The sequence below is a fragment of the Crinia signifera genome, chromosome 6 (genome assembly GCF_055691185.1).
Source record: "Crinia signifera chromosome 6, ASM5569118v1, whole genome shotgun sequence".
Taxonomy (NCBI): Eukaryota; Metazoa; Chordata; class Amphibia; order Anura; family Myobatrachidae; genus Crinia; species Crinia signifera.
In genome coordinates, this window is record NC_139222.1 from 221,968,075 (window position 1) to 221,995,892 (window position 27,818).

Consider the following 27,818-nt stretch of genomic DNA (forward strand, 5'->3'; position numbering starts at 1 on the left):
CAAAAATGCAGTTCTGGCTCAAAATTTTTCATTTTCAGAAGGTATGAAGGAGAAAAGTACCCCAAAATCTGTGCCCCAATTTCTCCCGAGTACGGCAATGCCTCACATGTGACCAAAAAATACCAGTTGGGTGCATGGCAGGACTCAGAAGGGAAGGAGTGATTTTTGGATTTTGCAGCACAGATTCTGGTGGAATGAATGGTGGGTGCTATGTTGCACCAATACAGTGGAACCCCCCCACAAGTCACCCCATTTTGCAAAGTACACCCCTCAGGGAATTCATCTAGGGGTATAGTGTACATTTCAAACCCCCAGGGGTTTCACCAATTTTGATACAAGTGGGCAGTGAAAATGAAAAATTACATTTTTTTACACAAAAATGCAGTTCTGGCTCAAAATTTTTCATTTTCAGAAGGTATGAAGGAGAAAAAGCACCCCAAAATATGTGCCCCAATTTCTCCCGAGTACGGCAATGCCTCACATGTGACCAAAAAATACCAGTTGGGTGCATGGCAGGACTCAGAACGGAAGGAGTGATTTTTGGATTTTGCGGCTCAGATTCTGGTGGAATTTTGGTGGGTGCTATGTCGCATTAGCAAGACCCCCCAAGCACCAATACAGTGGAACCCCCCCACAAGTGACCCCATTTTGCAAACTACACCCCTCAGGGAATTCATCTAGGGGTATAATGTACATTTCAAACCCCCAGGGGTTTCACCAATTGTGGTACAACTGGGCAGTGAAAATGAAAAATTAAATTTTTTACACAAAAATGCAGTTCTGGCTCAAAATTTTTCATTTTCAGAAGGTATGAAGGAGAAAAAGCACCCCAAAATCTGTGCCCCAATTTCTCCCGAGTACGGCAATGCCTCACATGTGACCAAAAAATACCAGTTGGGTGCATGGCAGGACTCAGAAGGGAAGGAGTGATTTTTGGATTTTGCAGCACAGATTCTGGTGGAATGAATGGTGGGTGCTATGTTGCACCAATACAGTGGAACCCCCCCACAAGTCACCCCATTTTGCAAACTACACCCCTCAGGGAATTCATCTAGGGGTATAGTGTACATTTCAAACCCCCAGGGGTTTCACCAATTTTGATACAAGTGGGCAGTGAAAATGAAAAATTAAATTTTTTTACACAAAAATGCAGTTCTGGCTCAAAATTTTTCAATTTCAGAAGGAATGAAGGAGACAAAGCACCCCAAAATCTGTGCCCCAATTTCTCCCGAGTACGGCAATGCCTCATGTGTGACCAAAAAGTTGCAGGACTCAGAAGGGAAGGAGTGATATTTGGATTTTGCAGCACAAATTCTGGTGGAATGATGGTGGGTGCTATGTCGCATTAGCAAGACCCCCAAAGCACCAATACAGTGGAACCCCCCCACAAGTGACCCCATTTTGCAAACTACACCCCTCAGGGAATTCATCTAGGGGTATAGTGTACATTTCAAACCCCCAGGGGTTTCACCAATTTTGATACAAGTGGGCAGTGAAAATGAAAAATTACATTTTTTTACACAAAAATGCAGTTCTGGCTCAAAATTTTTCATTTTCAGAAGGTATGAAGGAGAAAAAGCACCCCAAAATCTGTGCCCCAATTTCTCCCGAGTACGGCAATGCCTCACATGTGACCAAAAAATACCAGTTGGGTGCATGGCAGGACTCAGAAGGGAAGGAGTGATTTTTGGATTTTGCGGCTCAGATTATGGTGGAATGAATGGTGGGTGGTATGTGGCATTAGCAAGACCCCCGAAGCACGGTGAAATTATGAACCTAATAATCCATAGATGTGTGGTATATTTTAAAACACTCCTTTATACATAGGCCGGGTTTGTCGGGGCAAGTGTCACACTGGAAAATAGTTTGCTTTCTTATTCCCTTTTTATAGCAAACTTTGCACCTTTTTTGTGTCCTGCCCTTTTTTCCAGTGGAGGGGATTTCATCAGGAAAATGCTGCCCTGGTACAATACGGGGGCCAGTACTAGAAGTACTGGGGCCCTCAGCCTGCTGGTTCCCAAATATTAGGCCCTTTATGACTTCCTCTTGAAAGTGCATAAATGTCCCCCTCTGGCCGGTAGAACGGAATAGCACGTAAGCGTTATACAGTGCCATCTGGATGATATACACGGCCAGCTTCTTGTACCAGATTTTTGTTTTCCGCAGGGCACTGTACGGCTTCAGTACCTGATCTGAAAGATCCACTCCGCCCATGTACCTATTGTAATCCAGGATACAATTAGGTTTGGAGGTGTGGGTACTGGTACCTCGTACAGGGACGGAGGTGGTACTGTCTCCGTGAATTGTTGTCAGTATAAGGACATCCCTCTTGTCCTTATATTTGACCAACAACATATTTTCGGTGCATATTCCCCTGCTTTCACCCCTTCTCATTACTTGGGCAATGTGCGTTTTTGGGAGGCCTCTTTGGTTCTTGCGCACAGTACCGCAAGCTGCTGTACCTCTTGAACCAAGGGCCTTAAACAGGGGGATGCTGGTGTAAAAGTTATCCACATAGAGGTGATAACCTTTATCCAGGAAGGGGTGCACTAAATCCCAGACAATTTTTCCACTAACACCTACGAGGGAGGGGGGGCATTCTGGCGGTTCAATTCTTGAATCCTTCCCTTCATATACCCTAAACCTGTGGGTGTACCCTGAGGTGCTTTCACACAACTTATACATTTTTATGCCATACCTTGCCCTCTTACTGGGAAGGTACTGGCGGAATTTAACCCTTCCTTTAAAATGTATAAGGGACTCGTCTATGCAAATGAATTTATCTGGGATGTACATGTCTTCAAATTTGGCACTGAAATGATCAATGACCGGCCTGACTTTGAATAGCCGGTCAAAGGTGGGATCATCTCTGGGTGGGCACTGTGCATTATCGTTGTAATGCAAAAATTTAAGGATCGTCTCAAATCGAGCCCGGGGCATGGCCATACGGTAAAATGGGGTGCTGTACAGAACATCTGTACTCCAATATTGCCTAATTTCTGGCTTTTTTACTATGCCCATATGAAACACCAGACCCCAAAACGTCATCATCTCTACTGCATCTACAGGGGTCCACCTAGCAAATGATGACGTGGGGTTTTGAGCAATAAACTGCTGGGCATATAAATTAGTTTGATCCACCATTAAATTTATAAAATCATCAGAGAAAAATAATTTGAAAAAGTCAATTTCTCTGAGACCTGTGGAATCAAATTGGATTCCTGGCATGGCCAAAAACTCAGGAACCTGGGGCTCAAAATTGTCTGGTGGTGGGGTCCATACGAGATCAATTATTGGGGGGGGGGTCTCAGCTGCTCTACGGGGGCGTCTTTGAGGGGGTCCCTCATCATCAGAGGAGGAAGAGGAGCTTAAGGCGAATCCTTCAAATTCCCCGCTTGCATCACTGGCTGTGTCAGAGTCAGAAGCAAGCAGGGCATATGCCTCCTCCGCTGAATACATTCTTCTGGATGACTGGGATGACATTTGGGATGCCATTTTTATTTTTGTGTTACTGGTAGTGAAATGTTTCAACACGTGTATAGTGTAGGGGGGGGGGGTACAAACTTTATTTCAACCCGGGGGGTATGTAGTGTGTAGTGTGTATGTAGTGTGCAGAAAAAAAAAATACTTTATACAAAAAAAAAAATGGAGGGGTTAAAAAAAAAAAAATTGAAGGGGTTAAAAAAAAAATTTGAAGGGGTTAAAAAAAAAATTGAAGGGGTTAAAAAAAAAAAAAAAAAAGGTCCTGCGCCAAAAATTGAGCACAGATGTTGGTCAGTAACGTCCGTCACTGAACAGCGCTGAAAGGCAACAGGAATTTGATCAAAAAAAAAAAAAAAATAGATCAACCCTGTGCCGAAAAAGATGATCAGTGATGTACGTCACTGATCCGCGCACAGCGGCCACAGGACACCCACAAAATCACAGTGTGTGTAAAAAAAAAAATTAAAAAAAGACCCCACAGCACACACAAAAAAAAAAAAAGGTGATCAGTGATGCGACACTGATTACCAGTGAGGGGCAGCAGGTGCAACTGACAGTGCAACTGGCAGGTATATATAAAAAAAAAAAAAAAAAAAACCTCTGCACCCCTAAAAAGTTGCTGATCACCTCATATATAGTGATCAGCACAAAAGGCGGGGGCAGCAGACACAAAATTTAGCACTCTCTATCACTCTGTCACTATCTCTCTCTATCTCTCTATCTCTCACTATCTAACACTCTATGACACTGCAGCAGCAGCAGTGACAGGTATATATATATATAAAAATACCCTGCGCCCCCAAAAAGTTGCTGATCAGTTAATTTATACTGATCAGCACAAAAGGGGGGGCAGCAGTCAGTTATATAAAAAATATATAGCACAATCTGTCACTATCTCTATCTCTCTCTCTCTATCTCTCTATCTCTCTCTCTCTATCTCTCTCTATCTCTCTCTCTATCTATAACTATAACACTGCAGCAGCACAAAATATAGCACTCTGTCACTAGGCCTCTCTATCTCTCTCTCTCTATCTCTCTCTATCTCTCTCTATCTCTCTATCTCTCTCTCTCTATCTCTCTCTATCTCTCTCTCTATAACTATATCACACTGCAGCAGCACAAAATACAGCACTCTCTGACACTATCTCTCTCTATCTCTCTCTATCTAACTAACGCTATTACACTGCAGCAGCACAAGTTCACAGGAAGTCACAAGTAACAGGATCCAGGAAGCATCCAGCACACTACAAGCACAGATGAAGCAGCCAAGATATTTGCAAGGATCAGGTAAGTATTTTGCCAGGTTCTGGTCAGTATATCGTGGCAGATTGGCACGGTGACCGCACTGCACGCAATTCCAGACCGGAATGGCGTCTGCAGTGCAGTCACCGTTAGTTTAAACCCCCCTCCATGGCTGTGATTGGTCCGTCGGTCCGACGGACCAATCACGGCCTTTGGGGGCGGGCGGGGTGAGGTGGGGTGACACCAGTGTCACCCTTACACCCCGCGGTGATTGGTGCTGTACTTTACAGCACCAATCACCTCCGATCGCGTGTCACCGGTGAACGTTATTCGCCGGTGACACAGAAAACGCTGTAATTGGCTGTTCACACTGAACAGCCAATCACAGCGATCGCCGACGGGGGGGCGGCATCGCAGCCCCCCCTGGGCATGCACGGACATGTCTGCTGTCAGGGACAGCAGACATGTTGAAACTGTCACCGCGTCTATAGACGCGGTGACAGTTAAATGCCATGACGTACATTTACGCCATGTGTCGGGAAGTACTTCCCGACCATGACGTAAATGTACGTCAATTGTCGGGAAGGGGTTAAGTCAAGTATCAAAAGGTTGACATGGAAAATGTAGATATAGAAAAGGTTGATATGAAAATGTTCAACACGAGTTTTTAAGATTTCTGGGTGTAATTTTCTATGTTTTTGACCACAATTATTGTAAATGTGTACCCTCCTGCACTGCCTTCGCTCATCATGATTCGGGCAATGTGCCTCTCTGTGCTCCACAAAGGTAACGATTTCCAATCCTAGTCCACGTAGATGAAAATCAAGCAAAAATTGAAAACAATGTGACCCCCACTCCACAAAAAAAGCTGGTCGACTAACTATTATCATGGCAACCTTTTTTTTTTTGTACCCGTCAGCCCTTTAATCCCTATAAACCTTTGGAACATGTTACACCCCTGTACTTTACTTTGAACAACAAATTAGATTGAACACTGTAATCCATTGTCATCTGTTGCATTGGGCCCAGTGTTGTGGATCTACTCTGCGGTGATGTTATATGTGTCTAAAAGAGACAAGGCAGGGATGTCAATTCACGGGGGGGGGTTTCCCCGCCTGCGATGTTACTGCACACTGGCTGGGTGTGAGAAGGGCCGAGGACTGCACAGTGGAAACAAGTGTGCCCAAACATTTCACAATTTTTGGGCACACTAGGAGAAAAAAAATTTCAGGAGTTAACCTCACCGACTAAACATCTCCAACTAAATATTAAGATCACCAGAGCATTTAATTTGTCAACAAAACCTTCAAACTCCCACTAAGCAATACAGGATTGTATTTATTAACATATACCACTTCTATAATGCCAGCATATGTTTGTTTGTTGTTATGGCAAATAAACCCTCCAGCGTTCTCTGCAAGGCTGTTATTCAGAACAGGCGGTGCATACATTACACTGTCAGGAGGTAGAGCGACTTGTAAGTAACTAGAGCGACAGGTGGTGGTATGTTTTTATCAGGCAAGTTACAAAAAGCTCTCCTTAGTAAATCGCTATCACACACTCATACGTAAAGCCAATAAACTTAATTTGCACTAAACGTATTCCGCGTCCCCTTGCGGGGCTTGCTGCGCTCGGCACGGAATACATGTAAAATAATCCACGGGGCTCGCCACGCTTCAGGCTCGCTGTGCTCGCCACACTGTATAAAATCAACTCCATGTGTAGTGGATAGTGGGGTTATGAACAGGTACAGAATCGCATCCCATCGCATTGCATGCAATATATCTGCCGCTGTGAAACTAAACAAGTACCGCCAATTCCTATTGCTCTTCTAAAACCAGCCCTCAAAGCTGCCAAGAATTGGTTTAGTAACTATACCCCTTGGTGTAACTGATGTTATGGCTATAATCTAAAGCCACTCTTTTCTGGACGTTGGAATAAAAAATGCTGCCCTTTTATTGTTGCGTACGCATTGGAATTTTTTGTAGATCTCAAATAGGGTGTGACAAGAAGTCTTATACATTTTTTAAGCATAACTATACGTCTTTTTATAATTTAGCCCTGGATGTGATATGATGGAACTAAGAAGACGTTATCAGAACCTCTACATACCCAGTGATTTCTTCGATGCTCAGTTCACCTGGGTGGATGCTTTTCCTATTTCTCGGTCATTTCAGCTTGGTAGCTACAGCAACTTCTATGTAATGCATAAAGAAGTAGATCCACTTGAGAAGAATACAGCTATACTAGATCCCCCGGACATAGATCACACATACAGTGCAAAGGTATGTTGGGTTACTTGCATACTTAAGTGTGTGTGTGTGTATGTATATATATATATATATAATGTATATGTGTGTGTGTGTGTGTGTATGTATATGTATATGTATATATATATATATATATATATATATATATATATATATATATATATATATATATATATATATATATATATATATATATATATATATATATATAATTTTGTTTAGTTAAAATTTTCCGAAACAAGGTTGCACAAAGTAAAGCAGGGAATTGTGGATTTTATATATTCTATGCTATTCCCAAAAGATGTTTATAGAAGACTTTTGCAAATTTCCGAATAGGCTGTTTATCTTGCATCCAAGCTAGGGGACACTGGTAAAATGGGTTCCTGGTGAGATTGAATGAGCTGGCACTTAAATTACACTGTAGCTTTAAAAATTTAAACTCCTCCCCCTCCAGGCCAGTGCGTTTTTAGGTGCCTTTTTGCAGCCTCAATGTAGCTAGATGTTTTATTTGTTACTGTTTTATTTTTTAAGTTTGCCGCTTGTAGCAGCACACAGCGGGAGAGCAGCGCCTGCAGGGATCTGCGGCTTCGCTTGCACTTATATATTTCTGTCAGGGGTTAGTTCCACCTACTATAACTACATATTACAGTTCTTTTGTGGAGTATAAATAAGACAAGGCAAAGGCCATGAAGCCTAAGGGCACAACTACGTAATTTACATGTGCACAATGTAATGTCAATATTCCATCTGGGCAAATGGGCTCAGACTAGGTGTGCAGACCGAGACCGGGTCTAGTGATGCTCATGCGTTGCCTTTCAGGTGTTACAGATGTGGCTGTGTAGATGTGTGTGATAATCTTTGTGTTCATTATTGTATGGATTTTTAATTTGTATTTGTTTATACTAGGTCATGCTGCTAGCAAGCCCTGCTTTGGAAGATTTATATCACAAGTCATGTGCCCTCGCTGAGGACCCAGTGGAAGTTAGAGAGGGGTTTCAGCATCCAGCAAGACTAATCAAGGTAAAATGTCCAAAAAAGGCAAAAACTACCTTGTATCCTTGATTCAGATTGACTATTAGTCACAAGAAGTTACCAATCCGATATGTTCACAATTATTGCATACAGATGTGTCCTCATACATCTAGAATTACTATGCCTTGTGTAGGTAGATGTCGGTCAGCAGTAACCTGATATCTTGCAGGTCGGAAGTCCTTTCCCTTTTTTTTTTTTAATGAAAATGAGGTCTCATTTGCAATGTGATACGACCTGGGTCTATGGGGGGCATTCAATCTGTGGCGATATTTTCCGACAGACACTTGCCTATTCAATGCTGCCGTTACCGACACTATTGAACGCTGTCAGATCTGACTTTTCTTAAAGTCTGATCTATTTTGTCAGAAACAGCCGTGGATTGTCTAATTCACATCCATTTTCCAAAAATTTGCAGTATACAATACTGTTGGAGCACAACAGAACTTGGCATGAGAAAAAGCCATTGCCACTGCATCGTAGCACTTCATATGGAAATTCAGAGACTTTATTGCACACAGATATACAAGTGCTGGATGGCAAATTAATTAGTACAGCCTCCTGGTGCTTCTTAGCTGCAATGCGTACTGTCTAAGACACATTTTTGTCAAAAAAGCTGCTTTGAGTGGGGCGGTTTGGCCCGACTGCAGCAAAGATGTATGAGGACACATCCCTAAAACGCCTATGCTGGACAAACAAATTGGTTGCCCTTTCTTTTGACAGCCGTGCCTACCCAACCAGCATTTTCTGTCAGTGTACCTTTAGTCCTGCTCAAATTCCAGACTTTCCAAGCTGCACACAATAAAGAATTAGTTCATGGGCAAAATGGGAGTATGAAGGCCATCTTGTGAATGACAGGAGAGGGATGCGGTGGTCTTAGAACAACTTTTTGTAGATCCTCCTTTGCCTTCTAGTTATCTTGGACCGTTACTTGATTTCAATGCCCATTTGCCTTTGTTCTACTGTTCTTGCTTCAGCATGAAGACTATAGGTCTGTGGCTGTAATTTAGCTTATGACAATTTTAATCGAACAAAATATTGTTTATATTTATTGCAGGGATAATAGGTTTGCAGGAGCTAGATTATATTACCCCTAAAGTGTCTCTCTACAGCAGATATACATTGCATAACAGAGCACTTTACCATTTATTTAGATCGTCTTGTCGATGTATAGAATTGGTTTTTGTGGTTTCCTAAGTTACAATAATAATTATTTAAATCTTTATATATATATATTTTTTTTTTATGGGTTTAATTGCCTTTTGATTGGTTTTCTAGAATAAAGTAAAAACTATGTGTGTTGCGTTTTAGTTTTTAGTGGGAATGAAGGGTAAGGATGAGGCAATGGCAATAGGAGGACACTGGTCTCCTTCACTTGATGGACCTGATCCAAATAAAGACCCATCTGTGCTGATCAAGACTGCTGTCCGCTGTTGTAAGGCCCTGACTGGCATTGACTTGAGCTTGTGTACACAGTGGTAAGTACAAGTCTTAAAACGGGACAGGTCTCCCTTTTCATCCTCTGCTGTACTTCTCTAGAGCTATGCAGGTGCTCTAGTTATTTAAGAAAAAAAAGAAGTGAATGTTTTGCTTTTTCTGTTACTAATAAAGAGCAGCAAACTTGAATGTGTTTCTTTTGATTGACTATAAATGTTTTCTGTGGATTATGAAGAACTTTTTCTTTTCACGCTCAGCTACGGACCGTCCAGAAGATCACATCTTACACTGTTATAAACCAAGTTGCTTTGCTGTATTTTCTAATGGTATTTCGAGCTTTGTTGACATCCATAAGCAAATCCTTAAACAAAAATGAAAGCCTATATTTCAGGTGCATTACAATGAAATATTGCCAACTTAGTTGCAAATTTATCTAAAGTTCAATTTTCAGAGCAGATCTTTTTTTTTTTTAAATTTTTTCCTCTTTTATACTCAAAAAGGATTCAGTATTGAATCCCGGCGGTCGGGATCCCGGCGTTCAGAATCCCGACGCCTGAATCCCGACAGACGAAATGCCGACATGGGGGGACGTGGATCGCCCCCCCTTGCGGGCTCGCTGCGCTCGCCACGCAGCGGGCCCGGTGCCTCGCTACGCTCGGCACACTAATTTATTCTCCCTCCAGTGGTGTCGTGGACACCCACGGAGGGAGAATGTGTCGGCATTTCGGCGGTCGGGATTCTGAACGCCGGGATCCCGACCGCCGGGATTGTAACTGCATCCCCTCAAAACAATGCTTCGACTTACCTGAAGAAAATCCACGGCTTTATATAATTGGTGTCTTTTTTATTTTCTTTTTATAGACAACCGTGAGCTAGCTGTTCATGATGTGCTACAAGAGAACTAGGCTCTTATATTTCATGCATTCTAGATTTTGTCTTTCCAACATGCTTCTTCCCTTGCGACAGGTACCGTTTTGCAGAGATTCGCTACCATCGCCCTGAGGAGACCCACAAGGGGCGTTCGTTTCCTGCTCATGTGGAGACAGTGGTTTTATTTTTCCCGGATGTTTGGCATTGCCTTCCCACCCGCTCAGAGTGGGAAAACCTGTGCCGAGGATACAAGCAGCAGCTGACCGACAAGCTTCAGGGTGAACGCAAGGAAGCTGATGGAGAACAGGCACTGAACGCTAATCTCTCTTTCTATTTCCGCTTCTCGCAGGCACAGGAACACAGGCACAATGCACTGCACACACTAAACACACTCCATCCCCCAGAAAAGAACACGCCTCGTGTCGACTGCAGTATAGTGAATCTCACCTAACACAGAAAATGATTCGGAACTAAAATTATTTTATACATTTTTTTTTATTTTTTTTTCTGTCTAAAGTAGAACTAGGTTGTTGGGTCATTTTGTTGTATTTAGTGACATCTGACCCTTCTCACCATCTTATCTTTATAAAGGTTCACTTTTATCACATTCATCCCCAAAAACTGGAAATGAACCAATTTAATTTTGGGGCTGTAATTGAATAGTACATTTCTGGAATTTAATATGGGGTGGCTTTAATTACAGACAGCGTCTGTACATACCGTTACAATTTATTCTATTCATCATCCCTTTATTTCACAGATCTGGCTTTGATGGGCTTAGTGGACAGTGCTAGAATGTGTGTATGTGCCTCAACAGAGCTTTACGGGAAGACAATGAGAAATTATGACCTTGCTACTTGCACGGACCTGCAACAGATTCGTTCTCCAAAGGCGTGTTACTGACCACGTTTATTGTATGTTTACACTAGGAGGAAGAGGACAAAGACGATAGCGGTGCAAAAGAAATCCTTACTCCTACTCACTGGTCAAAACTTGATCCAAAGATAATGAAGGTAAGCTTGTATTATATATTTCACTCTATAGAAGGTGTAACTATAGCTGCAAGTAGAGATAGAGTCATCCTCATCTAGCCCTTTAATAGGATTAAGTGAGCCAGACTGTCGGACTTAATCCTCTACTAATCCCCTACTGTGTTGTTCTACACAGTATGTATTGTATTGCAGCTGAGAACAATAGATAAGAAGCCTTGGTGAGCCATGGCTCACCAGAGAAGGCTAGTTGAACAAAGCTCCATCTGTATCTCCTGTAACAGCCCTAGTGTTTCTCAAACTTGGTCCCAATTACCCCTTACAGTTTATATTCCTCTTCCATGCACTATGGGGGACATATATACTGATGATAGTTTAGCTTTAGAACTGTATCTTTTTATACCATCTGCATATTAAAAGTATCATAAACTTGATACATAAGTTTTATACCCTACTTGCTGATTATATTTAGCTTCAGGGCTAAATATAGTCCATTATTCTTAGAAAAAACAGACTATTTTATCTTAAATGTCTTTTCTCTTGACATACCCCCACACTATTTCTCAGAGTTTAGGCAGGATTATTATTTGTTTATGTGCATCTCACTGTTTGTTACCTTTGTTTATAGTTTATTCAGGATTATTGATGAATGAATGTTCCTGTACTAATGACTATGAAAAATTGAATGTGATTTTATCCTGCATTATATATGCAGGATTTGTACTTTCAGTAGTACAGATAGGGCCGCTCTCAGCGTTACCGCCATCCGCAGGTGCCCCATTCTGTCATTTTCAGTTTGTTGCTTCCTGCACTATTCCTTGAGAGACTTAAGCTGGGCACACACTTAGTGATTCCCGCAGCCACCGATTTATATAGTTACGTTAAACCTGACCCCACTGATTGTGTGTTTGCGCAATACCGTTGTGCCTGTAGCACTTCCAATAAAGTTAACTATATCGGCTGTGCTGCAGGACAACAGTACTGTGCATACACAAATCCGTGCTGTCAGGTTTTGTTCCTTCATCCAGCAGTGGACACTGGAATGTAGACTTACAGTGGGTATAGAAGTGTAGGAAATGGGAGCCGGTACTTTAAATCATTTGAGTAGTGTCAGCTCCTCCCCTCCATGACCCTCCCCAACTCGGTCTGCATTGGCTGGTCATGTTTTTGGCTTCTCCTGTGAGGCAATTTTTTTTGCGAGGGATTCTTCTAGCTGCAAGAGGAGGACAGGGCAATGGCTGCTCTGTCTTTTTATACCGGAGGGAGCTGCCAGGGGGACTCCTGTGCGGGGGGGGTCTCCGACTTTGAGACCACTGTCTCTGGGATTTCTGGATGCTGCTGCCCGCAGTGCGCCTCGCAGGCCCCAGCCTTGACCGCACCTACAGCAGGGCAGCTTGTGACTGTGCATGGCGCCCGATTATCGGAATGCCCTGCGTTAAAAAGCCAGTCAGTAATAGAAAACGCCATTTGAAAATTGTGCCATTTTAAGGGGTGGAGCTAAAAAACTGAAAGCATTGAGTTAAGACATAAGGGGTACTAAAACTCACCCTCTTGGCAAAGAGGGTGATCAGTGTGAGCAGCTAATGTCACAAAAGATCTCATTTGTAGCATATGTATGTGGGACCCATGTTTTCTAATTATTATGTATTTATACTCATCCTAGTATTGGATTTATGCACCTTTAGTAAGCCTGAAGCCATTTTCATTTAAATGTCATTGGATCTTCAATTTGGTAGTTCATGTTCCAAAATAAATAACTTTTTATTTGGATCCATCTGTATTTTATTTAGGTAGTGTGTTTTTATTGTGCAATATTGCTCTATAAATATGTTGGTAGAATGCAGTAAATCTTCTTCATTACATCCCCTGGTACTTACATGGGTTTATGGATAAAAATGACTGTTCTTCAGGTAAACGATCTGCGCAAGGAGCTAGAAAGTCGAACTCTTAGTTCCAAGGGGTTAAAATCTCAGCTTATTGCTCGACTGACCAAGCAACTCCGCATAGAAGAACAAAAAGAGGAGCAGAAAGAGCATGAAAAGGGTGAAAAAGAAGAGGATGAGGAGGAGGAGAGGAAGTCAGAGGATGATAAAGAGGTTTTTATACTATATTACAATCAGTGCAATTCCTCATTCTAAAGTCTCTCTTCAATAAGTTGAAACTGTATTTCCTATCATATTAGGAAGAGGAAAAGAAACGTCAGGAGGAGGTAGAACGTCAGCGGAGGGAGAAACGATACATATTGCCTGATGAACCAGCAATTATTGTTCACCCAAACTGGTTAGCCAAAAACGGAAAGTTTGACTGCAGTATCATGTCCCTGAGTGTGCTGTTAGATTACCGAATAGAGGACAATAAAGAACACTCGTTTGAGGTACACTTGCTGATCACGTTTTCTTGCTCTGTACAAAGCTGGATTACTGGGTTAAATTGAGAAACTAAAATGCTATGAGAAACTATGGCAGTAGTGTTAGTGGCACCAGAAAATGGGCCATTTTTTGATGCTTTTGTGCATATCCCATTTTCCTTGATTTTGTGGATTCCTTTCAGCCAATGGTGTAACTAGACTTTGTGACACCCCCCCCCCCCCTCACCGTTGCATCTGCCGCCGTCTGGTCTGTTGCTGCTCCACTGCCGACCCGCCAGGGCCATCAGATCTTTCTGTCTGCAGTCCTGGCACTGCTCCTGATACAATGAAAAATGTCTCTCGCCGCATCCTCAATAACTCTTCTGTGAGAGGGCAGCCATTTTTGGAGGGGCATTCATAATGGAAACTTGAAGTGCGGCAGGTCGGCAGAGGTGCAGCAACAGACCCAGCGGCAGTCCCATTAGTAGCCCCTGCAGACCCCTGGCACTCACATTTACCAAGCACCTCCAAGCCAACACAGGGTCTGCAGAGCTATTGTTACGCCACTGCTTTCAGCACGGTTACCCTTTCCTGTATATTGTGGAACAGTGTAAAATAAATCAGTGATGTGCAGACAGGTGAGGCTCTCTGTCAGAGTTTTGACAAAGACGACACTACAGTTTAAATATCTTTTGTATGTTATATTATTCGTGTAATGCTAATGTAAAGGATCCTTTAAGTCCTGCTGTAAGCTTACCATATTTATGTATGTTGTCAGGTGTCGCTTTTTGCTGAGCTATTCAATGAAATGCTTCAGAGAGACTTTGGAGTTCGTATATACAGGGAGCTCTTAGCTCTCCCTGAAAAGGATGACAAAAGAGAGAAAAAGATTAAAAAGGAAGAGAAAAAAGAAAAGAAAGACGAGGAAGACGATGAACCAAAACCCAAACGAAGAAAATCCTCAGATGACAAACTTCGGTTGGAGGAAAAAGATGAAAAAAAGGTTTGTGTTTTATCCATCGGCCATGATCAGTCTGGACTGACTTAGATTTGCAGCGTCCTAGAACGGGGCGTGTGGATGACATCCAGTGACATCAGCGGCCCAGCCCTGGAAGGAAGGTGCCCACCTGCGTTCGCATGGGGATGCCCAGTGTTTTCCTGGGTGGTGCACCATTTTAATGTATCATGAAATGCTTAAATGTTTTTATGGTACTTTTTCATGCTAGGTAAGCTTTTAGTCCTGTATTCTCACTGGGGTGATCTAACTCTATATCCCTACATGGTGGTCTTATAGAAGGAGGACAAAAAAAGAGAAGATTACAGAGATGACGAAGAAATGGATGATGAGAATCAAGAGGATTATGAGCCTATTGGGGCAGAAGAAGATGATGGTGACTATGAAGGTCAGTCTAACCAAGCCTGTTAGTGCTAGTTTATTATAGTGTTACACACTGCTTTCATGCACACATTTTACATTTCCTCCTAAAGAAAATGGACTAGAAGACCTTATTTGCAGTATAATAAAGAACCTCTGGATAACAAAAAAATAAATAAAAGGTATACTCTTATTGTTGGGCATTTCTCAGGACTCAGTTCGCCAGTTGTTGTACACATCATTATCTAAAATCTGCTTGTTTTACCAAAAGGGAAACAGACTCTGGCATATATTCAATTGATGTTGAAAACTGCCGTCTTGCTGAAAAGACAACTGTTTTCTTCTAGAATAGGTCAGAAGTGGTTCTGACCTATTCATTTCTAGCTGTGTTTTTTTTTTTTTTTAAGATAAGTCGGAATGTTTTCCGCAATGCCGGAAACCGTGTGGATTGGCGGAATAGCCGCGATCCACTTGCTTTTGATGAAAACACAGCCAAAGCCAAAAGGTTTTGGTCACGTTTCCAGCAATCTCAATCCAACATGAAGATGTCAGATTGAGGCAGGGAGAATGGCGCTGGGTGAGCAGCAGCAGCAGTTTACACCGCGCCATCCTCCTGTCTGCTGCCTCTGGCACCGGGTTGGGTTGAGAGCAGCTCACCGACCCCGTCCCGGCTCTCACCACCTCCCAGGCGGCTCCTGCTGCCACCCGCCGCTGCGCTCTCCTGGTCCCCACAGCGGCTGTTGAGAATCAATCTGCACCCAAATCTGACACCCGGATTTGGCCTCTGCATAGAATTTCGGAATGGATCCGACACTTGTGCACTGCACTGTCCATAATCATGTTGAGCTAGTCATTGGCGGTGTATAAAGCAATATCTTAAGGGGTGTACACACTGGCAGGCTACTAAGAGCACTGAGTGATTTTGCCCAAATACAAACAGACTTTCGGGTAGTCAAAATGTACTTGCCTGCACTGTCTATATTGCCGGGCGATAGCAACGCTGTGCATCACTATCGCCCACAGTGTACACATGGGGATTCTGGCTTACTTGCTAGGCGATTTTGACTATTTACTCAAAATCGCCTGGCCAAAACGCGCAGTGTGTACACGACTTTATAGTTGAGAACTTCAAAACATCAAATCTTGTTCCTTTAGAATAATGTCCCATTTAAGAATAACAAATATATCCCCACTTTGAGCGTGCAGGAGTCGCCTTATATAAGGGTGTCGTTTTTCTAATATTTTAGGTTTACGTGTTGAAATGGCACTGCAGCTAGGCCTCTAATCTCTTTTAAATCTGTTGTCATCACTTGATCATCCTTTCACACTCAGCCTAATTATGAAGCATTGGTAGATTTTTTTTTTTTTTTTTTAATTAAGTGCAATTTTTCTGTTTTCCCTTTTTATTTTCTATCCTTTCATTGTGTGAAACATGAATACATTTAAAAAATAAAATAATGATACCTTCAAGTATATCTATGGTATTTATTGCAGAGCGAGAAGAGGATGATGATGATTTGAGCACCAAGGACAAACGTGAAGACAAAAGAGATATAAAGTACAGCAAAGAGTGGCTAACCAAAGATAAGGTGTGCTCATCGCTGCCTTCTGTGATCATATTTGCTTTTGTGACTCAAAAGTGGTAATTCTATCTCATGGCAATGTGGAACGCAGAACTACCAGACTTATAGCTTATTGTGGATTTGCTGCTGGAGTGCTTTAACTGGAAGTCCTAGCTTCCAAGGGCAGCAGTCAGGTCAGGAAGCAGGTTACCATGTTAAACTGGAGATTTGGGTGAGCTTTATCGAGCTTGGCTACTCCATCTAGTCCTGTCGGTGGGCTACATGCTGGGTGTCCAGTACTGGCAGGTGGACGTCCTCAGCAGACGGGAAGAGGACACTTCTCCCCCAGGGTTTTCCAGATGCTAGAATACCGCTGGGGCAGTTGAATATTGTTTTGATGGCCTTGAAGCACAACCACAAGATTCCTCATTATGCCTGGCACACAATGGACCCAGGATCCTTCTTGGTAGACCCTCCTGCAGTTCCATGGACCTTTCATTTAGTGTACCTATTCACACCAATTCCTCTCCTTCCACATATACTTTGCAAGGTGAAGCTGGAGGGTGTTACCACTATTGTGGTCACTACACAACAGGCCTTGTATGCAGTACTATGGTCATCGTCCCTCCTACTTCTACACCTGATTTGCTTTCACAGGACTCATCCCTTTACCCTGACCTAGCTAGTCTAGCTTCAACGGGGTGGCAAATAAGCCTCCATATTTTTCCTTTAACTTGCAGAAGCATGGCTGGCCATTTATCAAGCATACGTTTGCCCGCTGGTTGCGTCTTGCCATTTGTCAGGCCTATCTTTTTAACTACTCTGCTAGTCCTGACATCAGTGAAGGTGTATTCTACAAGATCTGTGGAGGGCTATGGGGGCAGCTTGCCGTGGTGCCTCTCGAGCAGCTCTGTAAGGCGGCCACAAGGTCCTCAACCCACGCTTAAATAAAATTCTACATTCTATACAGTGGGGTATAGAGGAGGAGCCTTTACTGCCTCCAAATAATAATAATTAAAACTTTGGTGCTCACTCCTGAGCTCCACTAAATACCCAGTGTTCCCCATGGACTCGAAAAAAAGGATTTTGCAGGTAATCCAAAAAACCCCTTTACCTGTTTGTCAAGTTTACTTTGTAACACTCTAAAATTGGTTAACCATAAAGGTGCCCATACACTGTACAATTGCCAGGTGCGATGAGATGCGCGCTTCCATGGACATCTAATCACACAGCTCAAAAACACATACTTTTTGCACTAGATTACATCTAATTGCATTGCAAAACAGATGCGATGAAATCTAGTCCAAGTTGCATGCAATAATTGTACCATGTATGGGCACCTTAATATACAAGTATCTGGGCTAAAACCCCATACACCTGGTGAGATATTGGCTAATGGCCAATTTTGACTAAGCAATTTTGACTAAGCAATTTTGACTAGAAACACAAGAGGTTTTGGCTAGATGCACTGGAGATTTTGACTAAGCGATTTTGTCTAAGTAATGATGGTTTATGATTTAATCAAAATGTCATTGCCTGAACAGTCTATATATGCTAAGCAATCTATGCTAGACAATATTGACTAAGCAGGAGAAAACATTGGGAGATTTTGGCTAACCTTTTAGGAGATTTGGACTGTAGTCAAAATTTCCGCATGTGTACACCACAAAGCAGTAACTATGTAATGGGAAATTCTGCTCTGTGCATCACAATTTGTAATTGAAAATACCCATGTGTGTTTTGTGATACAATTTGTTTTCTATATCTGGATATTATATGCTTATTTATGCTCTCACACTCTCAAAACAATGTCTGTTTTTTTTCTAGGACAAAGAAAAGAAGCAGATGGTTACAGTAAATAAGGATCTCCTGATGGCATTTGTATATTTTGATCAAAGCCATTGTGGCTACTTATTGGAGAAGGATTTGGAAGAAATTGTCTACACCCTTGGTCTACATCTTTCAAGAGCTCAGGTACATACTATAATCTTTAGTCTGCAGTATATTTGTGCTGCTGGACAGTGTGGCAGCAATGACTATAATGTGTAAAAAGAGAACAGAAACCATCTTTGCGCCTTCCAACTCATGTATAGTTTATGCCCTGAGCTTCAAGTTAAGCCCCATACACACGTCTACTTTTCTTAAATGGGCATAATTTGACTCCCTGGCAGTTTTGGGGCCAGCTACTCCTTTCTTGATCATGGACGATAATTGTTTTGATTATTGAGTTATTAAACAAGGCATGTCCAAACTATGGCCCCCCAGCTGTTGCGAAACTAAAACTCCCATCATGCCTTGTCACAGTTTTACTATTAGGAAATGCTAAAACTATGGCAATGAATGCTGGGATGTGTAGTTTCACAATAGCTGGATGGCCGCAGACTGGACATGCCTGCATTATAGGGTACTTAGACCAATTTTATTGAGCTGCACAACCTCAGGATTCAAGTGATTGTAACAGGCCTTATTTATTCAGTATTGTATGCGGGGGAATTTAATTTGGCACAATGCTGCAGAGCATCTCGCAAAGCCCAGCGGTGCACATGTCAGGCACCAAAGGTAGTGCCAACGTTGCAAGTTTTCCCTCGCACCTCTATGGGTTGTAAGGGAAAACTTGCATTGTCGGCACAGTGCAATGTTCTCTTCCAAAACTACACGTTGTGTCGTTGAATTCCCCCGCATGATTAGTATTCCAAAACAATGTAATATGGGGAGATATGGACTATATGTGTTGCCTACCCTGGCCGACAAGCTCCGGATCCCCTCCTGACACCCCCCCTCCCCCTGGAGGGTGTGGTATGACACACCCACAGTCGGAAGTCCGACAGTCATTTCTCCGACGTCGGAATCCCGACTGCACAGCGGGGGGAGCGCAATAAAGCCCCTTGCGGGCTCGCTGCGCTCGCCACATTTTATTCTCCCTCTATGGGGGTCATGAACCCCCACGAGGGAGCAGTCGGGATTCCGACGTCAGAGTAATGACTGTCGGGGAGCCATCCGGCACCCCCCCTGGAAGGGTGGGCAAGCCTCCCGCATTCTGCTGGCATCCCACCCCCACAGCCCCCCCCTCCACTGGTGAAATACTGGTAATTGCGGCTCTTTGGGGAGGGGGCAGGGCCAAAATTACACAAATTGCATAATTTTAGCCCCTAAGTGCAGTGAATTGCGGTATTTATTGTGCTGGGGCCATGACTTGATGACATCAAGCTCCGGCAAGGCCCCCAGGAAATGCTGCAGAGTCTCCTCTCCAGGCTTCTCCCAGAGAGGACACATGTAAAGTTGGCAACCCTTACTATAGGGTCCCTAAAATATGTAGCTTTGGTAAAGAGGAAATACCTGTGTATTCAGTTTTAGTTTTCCTTTAGTGATATCTAATGGGATATACTGCTTCTGGGTAACTGGGCAGTTCCAACAAGCTTGCCATTTCTTTTGTAGGTGAAGAAACTGTTTACTAAAGTTCTGCTGAAGGAATCTTGTTTCTACCGTAAGTTGACGGACACTTGCACAGATGAAGGAAGTTGTGAGGAGTCGGAGTCTATCAATGAAGACATTCTAGGTACCGGTCACCTTATTCATGCAGTACAAACATGTCAGGTTTCTTGTTTTTGCTAATCTACTTTTTTGATAGGAATATGTTATATTTGGTGTCCAGATTATAGTTCAATCAAATGGTAAACATGGTCACATAACCCACGTATTGACTATTGCCATGTTGACTGAGCATGTGTTGTTTTTTTTTTTTTTTTAAACCTTTTCATATTTTACCATGACGTTGACTTTGATTTGCCCCTTGCCCAAAGCATGACGAGCGAAGTGGTATGTTGACTTTTTTTATTTGTGGACCATTTCCATGTCGACCTTTGCCTGACCTTTTGGACAGAGTCAACATTTTCACTGTCAACCTATTATACCACACTTGTTTTATTTGGTCTACTTTAAAACACCCCTCCCTTCACAGGAAACTGCTTGCTTTTGCCACCTAAAGCGACAAGATCGGGAGTATCCTCCTTGGAAGAAAAAGGTGGTCTTATTGTCTATAAAGGTGCAATGGTTGATATTGGAAGTCTTCTTCAGAAACTGGAGAAAAGTGAAAAGGGAAGGGGAGAGTTGGAGCAGAGACTGCAGTGCCTTCAGTCCAAAACAGGTAACCAAGGAACTTGAATGCAGTAACCAGGTCATTTTGCTGGGAGCAGCCTGACCAACCCTTTCACACTGAATAACAAATTACCGGTAATTTGCTGAATAACACGGGTATTTCTTCTTTGTGAAAGGGTCAACCTGGGTCGTAAATTCCAGGTCCTCAATCCTGGTAAATTCGGGTTGATCCTTTCACACAGAAAACGGTTGAAATTAAAAGGTAAAATTGCTTCACCCGGTAATTTTGGTTTTCTGTATGAAAGACGATACTCAACCCTGTAAGACTGTAGCCACACTTCCCAGTGCAGCGGGTCCTGTTCAGCGGGACCCGCTGCGCCACAGGGACGCTGTGTGTGTGGCCAGATCCTGCAGAACAGGATCTGCCCACTCCTGATTTCATTTGTAATACGGTGCGGCAATGCCACACTGTGTGAACACATACATTGACATGTATGGGTTCACGTTGTAATGGGGTCGTCCTGCAGTAGAACCCAACGGCTGCGGGTGTGGTATAGGAGGCCGACAGTCGGGATCCCGACTGCCCTGACTAAGACAGCGTGGGGAGCGGATGTGGACCCCCATGAGGGAGAATAGCCGTGGCCGTTGTGACCCCGAGTGTCGGGGTTTTAACAGGCGGGATTCTGACATCAGTGTAATGGCTGTCGGAATCCCGACTGTCGGGCACCCATCCGGGACACCGGCAGCTGCATGGCTAATGTGTGGCCAGCTGCATAGGAGGCTGTGTGTGTGCTGATGTGCGGCCATAGCCTAAGAAAAATGCTTCTTACATCTCCATAATAGATGTTCTCTCTGATCTCATTAACCCCTTTACTGCTATGGACGATTGAGTTTAAATGGAGGAGGGTCCCCAGAGTTTGTTTGTTTATTAATTTATTTTTTGTGGCGCCCACAGGCCCAACATTTCTGATTGAGTCATTTAGAAAAAAATACCAAATTTAAGTAAATTGTGTTTAGGTTCAGTGGAGATGACGGGATTCACTTCTGTTTATCCACATATTTTATAACTGGAAGCCACAAGAACTGATTTTGTCTGTTACATTGACCATAAATAATTTGAATTGATCCTGTATTTGTTTACCTTTCATAAAACTAGATTTCTAAATGGCATTAATTCTAAGGGGGTAATATACTAAGATGGGAGTTCGAGTTTCGCACCTTTCCTGAAACTGCCTTTTAACAGCCGATTCCACCGGTTTGACGGCTTCCGGTCAGTCAACTTGTGAACAGCTTGCAATTAAAAGATGCTGGGCTTTTATCACAGGATGGCCTTGCACTTGAAGATCCATATGCATTTAGTCAATTGATGATCAGACGGCCTGCAAATTTGCAGCCCAGGGATCAAGTCTGAATAACCACCATTGTCTGGTTTTGAAATGTATGGGTTTAATAAATAATTTGGGTGGGTCATATGCCAGAGTGTCGAGCACTGACTGTATATATTCTGATTGACTATATATTAGACTTTGATGGCAGTCTTATTTTCGGTACTTGTTTAGTTTCATGGCGGCAGTTACGTAGTGCTGTATTGAGAATACCAATACAGCACTATGCTGCCTACGTACAGTAAGTGCTTCTGGAGCCCTGAAACCACACAATGGTTAATATCCCCACTATCCACATCGTACTCCCACTATCCACATCGGCGTTGATTTTATGAAGTGAGGTGAGCATACGCGTCCCCTTGTGGGCTCGGTGGCTCGCCACACTTTATAAAATCAGCTCTACGCCGATGTGGATAGTGGGGGAAATGTGTGTGTGTGTGTGTGTTGTGCTTTATACTTACCCTGCTCCGGCCCAGCCACCGCGTCCATCAAGTCCACCTATGGGCAGCGTTCAGTCCCTCCTCCGGCAGTCTCCGGCACTGGCAATGGACAATGTACGCAATTAGCGTAGTGCCACTGGGGGAGCAGGGAAACCATGTGATGCTCCCCCAGTGGTAATACGCTGAACTACATTGCTGGCGCCGGGGAGTGACTGCCGGAGGAGGGGGACTAAAAGCTGCCGCCGGGGAGTGACTGTCGCCCGTGGGGATCGCCGACCGGGGGCGGTAAGTATAAAACAAAGCACCCACCACCCTGCTCCCAGTATAGTATCACGGCGGCTGCTACACTGACAACGTAGCTTAGGCTACGTTGAGAAGTAGCATAGAGCTGCTGCCGTGAAACTAAACAAGTACCTTATTTTCTTTTTACTTTGGTCCATTTTTCTTAGAGGAAGACGAAAAGTCAATTTCTCAGTTAGAAAATGCTCATAAAAGTTTATCTGGAGAGTTGAAAGTAGCAAAAAGTGATCTCAGCCACTTGCGGGAGAACTTGAAAGCCCTTGAAGATACAAACTGCCAGTATGAGGACCAGCTGAATAAAACCATCAAAGAACTGGCTTCAACCATGGCGGGTATCCAAGGTGTACTGAATATAGTAAGTTGAATGCTTCAAAGTATCCCTTCCATACTGCACATGCTACAATACTGCTCCCAGCTATACAATAAGAACTGTTGTGTATGTTAAATGTTTTACGTTTTTAACATACATGTAAAGATTAAGGCCTGTATTGAATTCGGGATTCCAACTTTCGAAACGTACCAACAGTTGGAATTCCTGGCTGTTTTCGTTCTGCTCAACAGCAACTCTACAGTCGGACTTCAATGTTCCAACTGTGGAGTGTTTGACAATCCGCGGCCGTTTTGCCAATCCTTAGACTTTTCAGACTTTGACAATTCGATTGAATACCCCCTTATTGTCCATTCTGGCTGGTTAAAATATGGGTGCAAATAACAATTGATTATTTGGCCCCACATACTGAAAAACAGACCTAAAATGGTCAATCAGACAAAGTCATTGACATTCGATGTAACATTTTGACTAAATAACAGTTTTCCCAAAAATTTCTGGAATTTGGGGAAAGGTCATTGTCACTTGCTCCTGTTCATTGCCAGATTTTTGGTCCAACCAGCCAGAGGGAACAGTCTAGGTGTATGGCCAGCTATAATTTTACATGCATGTGGTTTATTTAGGCTATTCTGGTTCTCCAGCCTGCAGCTGCACAGGAACAGAATGGTTACCTATTGATGACTTGAACTGATCCTTCTCTGCTCTGTTTCGAATGTATTGGGTCATAGGCATTTTTTTGTTTTTCTTGGTTTATATGCCTTTACTTTTATGTACTTTTTTTTTCAACATATATATTTGAGAAATTGCCTCCGTTATCTCCTTTAAAGATTTAAATGTGGGGCTTTGGCACCTCTGTCTGCTTCTACAAATGTAATACCCCTACCTGTGTCCCAAGCCTTAGCCATCAGTCTGTGACCCCTTGGCCATTCATCATATCTAACTAACTGGCATGTTGTTAAATATATTATTTATTAACAATATTGGGCTGGGATTACTCAGGAATGTATTCATCTCTGCTGATGACACAAAATTGAGTAGAGTAATTAGATCACCAGAGGATATCTCCACGCTTCAAAACGATCTTCACGATCTAGATGAGTGGGCAAAAAAGTGGAAGATGAGGTTCAATGTGGATAAATGCAAAGTTATGCACCTCGGAAGGCATAACCAGTGTGCTAGTTATAACCTAAGCGGGGAGGCATTGGGTATTTCAGTACTTGAAAAGGATCAAGGAGTCTAAAAAAATCAATGTCATATAGCAACAAAAAAAGGGCAACAAAATTCTAGCATGTATTAAAAGGGGCATGGAAAATAGGGACTCAAAAGTAATTATGTCTCTGTACAAATCATTGGTTAGACCGCACCTTGAGTATGGAGTATAATTCTGGGCCCCGCACTATAAAAAGGACATCATAGAATTAGAAAAAACCCAAAGAAGAGCAACAAAGCTAAATAGGGGAATGGAGAATTTAAACTACGAGGAAAGATTGAGCAATTTGGGACTATTTACATTAGAGAAGAGACGTTTAAGGGGGGATATGCTCAACATGTACAAATATATCAGGGGCCAATATAAGGAACTGTCAAACACCCTTTTTACTGCAAGAAATGACTCTAGGACACGTGGGCACGGGTTTAGATTAGAAAAAAAATTTCATTCCCTTAGAAGGAAAAATTTATTTACGGTCAGAGCAGTGGAACTCTCTTCCTGGAGATGTGGTGTCGGCAGACACAATAAATAAGCTTAAAATAAGGTTGGACAAACATTTATTGGTTACAATAAATCCATCCATCATAATCCAGGAGCGCTGTTAGAATTGGCATGCACTACATATTGATCTATTCATGTGTAGCAGGCATTCCTGTCCTTAGGGCGAACACACAGTGCAGATTCTGTGGTATCCAGCCTTCAGCACAGATAGTTACACCATAATAACTGTAGTACTGATTAGGTCCCCTGTCTTCGGGACATGGGGCTGTTGGTGTTCTGGTAATGCCAGATATAGACTTCATTAAATCATTGATATATACACCCTGCTACTTATCCCGAATACCTTGGAGGGCACCTGGCTTATACTTATCATTTGAGGGGAGAGTGCTGATACTGGACTTTGTATGTATGTATATGTATATATATATGTATATGTATATATATATATATATATATATATATATATATATATATATACGATCTGTTGTAGAACAGCACTCCTCAAATGTCTGCAAATAGTAGGTGCCTTCCAATGGATACCCGAATCTGGGGTCCAACATACAGTTCTGTGGTAGGCGGCACTCTCAATAAATCAATCACTCAATGGGTCAGACCCATTGAGTGATTGATTTATTGAGAGTGCCGCCTACCACAGAACTGTATATATATATATATATATATATATATATATATATATATATATATATATATATATATATATAATGTATATATGTCTTTGCCCATCAGCAACAAAATATCACTGCAATCGGAGTCAACTGCTTTACCACTCTGTGAAAGCTTATACTGCAAGATAACCCTTTGTGTGCCAAGGGAAGTTGTCAAAGTAGGTATGATTTAAAGGTGCCCATGCACTATACACTGTACAATTATTTGTATATAATTTGAACTAGATCGCATCGGTTTTGCAATGAGATGAGATCTAGTACAAAAAGGATGTCCAGCACTTACTTGACATCTCATTGCACCTAACAATTGTACAGTGTATGGGCACCTTAACCCCTTGAGTGCCAGCATTGCTGGAAGTGATCCTTAAAAATGCCAGCGCTACTCACAGGGACTGTTTTTTTTTGGTACTCTTTACCTAGAAGGGCGCCCACGATTTTGATCGTGGGCATCGTTAGTAAAAAATCGCGGGCATCACATGCACTAAAAAATTGCATGCGATGCGACCGACGCGATGCCCGCGATTTCCCATAGGGAACAATGTTAAATGTCCCAATTAACCCGATTTTCCTGTTCAATGTCTCAATTGACCCGATTTTTCCATAGGAAACAATGTTAAATGGCCCAGAGAGGCCAAATAGGCACCCTGAAGTGTGAAATGGCCCCCACAAAACGCCACCCCACGATCAACGTGAATCCGAAGCGTGGCGAGCGGCGGCGGTACGCGTCCTACGACCTTTTCATACCCCCACTATCCACGTCGGCGTGGAGTTGAGAATAGAAAGTGTCACCAAGCCCGAAGCGTGGTGAGCGTACGCGGACAGCTGTGAAGCCCACGAGGGGACGCGTATACCTGTGAAGGTGTCCACGGGGCTCGCCTCGCTGCGCTCGCCACACTTTCTATTCTCAACTCCACGCCGACGTGGATAGTGGGGGTATGAAAAGGTCGTAGGACGCGTACCGCCGCCGCTCGCCACGCTTCAGGTTGATCGTGGGGTGGCGTTAACAATTGTGGGGGCCATTTCACACATCAGGGTGCCTATTTGGCCTCTGTGGGCCATTTAACATTGTTTCCTATGGAAAAATCGGGTCAATTGAGACATTGAACAGGAAAATCGGGTCAATTGGGACATTTAACATTGTTCCCTATGGGAAATCGCGGGCATCACGTCGGTCGCATCGCATGCGATTTTTTTTAGTGCATGCGATGCCCGCGATGGGCGCCCTTCTAGGTAAAGAGTACCCTTTTTTTTTTTGGGTGCAATATTTAACAAAACTTCAATTAATTTACATGGCTGTATTTCTGTTTATTTATACTAAAAGTCCAGACACTGAGCTAGCATTTTTAGCGGATATTTTAAAGATCGCTTACCACAACGTTGGCACTCAAAGGGTTAAAGAAATTCTGAGTGCCGGCTATTAGAGGCGGGGTTAATTGAATACCTATGAAACGTCATTGTACTTCGGGAAAGGTACTGTGCAGTTAAAGGTCTATAATATGTTAACAGAACCCATCGACATCTGAAGATCGCAAGTCAAAAGAGAATGGATCCAGCTTATGATGCAGCTTCTACTTTGTTCTGGAAAGAGAAGAAGAATGTTAAATAATGTAATGTAGATCATGTTGGGAGTACTCAGAAGGGGTATGTACTTTTAATTGATATTTAATAGAGATATCTGTATATAGTTTTATGAATGAACGCATTGCCTGTAACAGACAGAGCAAAGCAGAGTACACATTTTTGGATAAATTAAATGTCGACAATTTGAGAGAATAGATTGTGTAATAAATGAATCCTCTCTATATATTTTTCTTTTGGTAATCCTTTCCTGTTTTATGTATATTACTAAGAAAAATAAATCTAAGAATGGAAAAAGATTCCATTGTAGCCCAGCATTTAGTATGCATTATTTCTGTGTGTCGTCAGTGAGTATTCCCTGCAGAACCTACAGTGATTGTACCAAGCAATAAATATATATATATTATATACACCCATTACTGATGTTACAAAGTTATGTTTATTCCTTTCAGGGTTTTTTTTTTCTGTGTACAAATAAAAAAATAAATAAGTATTTAATATTTATTGTTTAATTAAAAGGCCAGTATAAAATAATACAATGGCAGATAGAGAATGTAGCTTACTGCATTTCTGTTTTCCCCTTCATTATTGAATCTCTTTCTGTTTGGAATTACACAATGCTGTATGACCGCTCGGGGATCCCACAATATGATTCATATTATCCACTGTAATAAACAACTACAAAGATTTT

The 27,818-nt window shown here is 42.6% G+C and overlaps 1 protein-coding gene across 2 annotated transcripts in view; it reads left to right on the top strand.

Annotated features, from left to right (window-relative positions):
- Positions 1–27,818, top strand: part of CCAR1 (cell division cycle and apoptosis regulator 1) — a 55,628-nt gene extending 27,810 nt beyond the window's left edge. For both annotated transcript variants that reach the window (XM_083148942.1, XM_083148943.1), the window contains exons 10-24: positions 6,785–7,010; positions 7,902–8,015; positions 9,336–9,502; positions 10,428–10,638; positions 11,261–11,344; positions 13,231–13,416; positions 13,503–13,694; positions 14,446–14,670; positions 14,962–15,070; positions 16,537–16,631; positions 18,432–18,578; positions 20,040–20,160; positions 20,563–20,748; positions 22,974–23,179; positions 27,056–27,818. In XM_083148942.1, the coding sequence (XP_083005068.1) occupies positions 6,785–7,010; positions 7,902–8,015; positions 9,336–9,502; positions 10,428–10,638; positions 11,261–11,344; positions 13,231–13,416; positions 13,503–13,694; positions 14,446–14,670; positions 14,962–15,070; positions 16,537–16,631; positions 18,432–18,578; positions 20,040–20,160; positions 20,563–20,748; positions 22,974–23,179; positions 27,056–27,109 (2,323 nt within the window). In that variant the 3' untranslated portion in view covers positions 27,110–27,818. The remainder of the gene's footprint in view (positions 1–6,784; positions 7,011–7,901; positions 8,016–9,335; positions 9,503–10,427; positions 10,639–11,260; positions 11,345–13,230; positions 13,417–13,502; positions 13,695–14,445; positions 14,671–14,961; positions 15,071–16,536; positions 16,632–18,431; positions 18,579–20,039; positions 20,161–20,562; positions 20,749–22,973; positions 23,180–27,055) is intronic.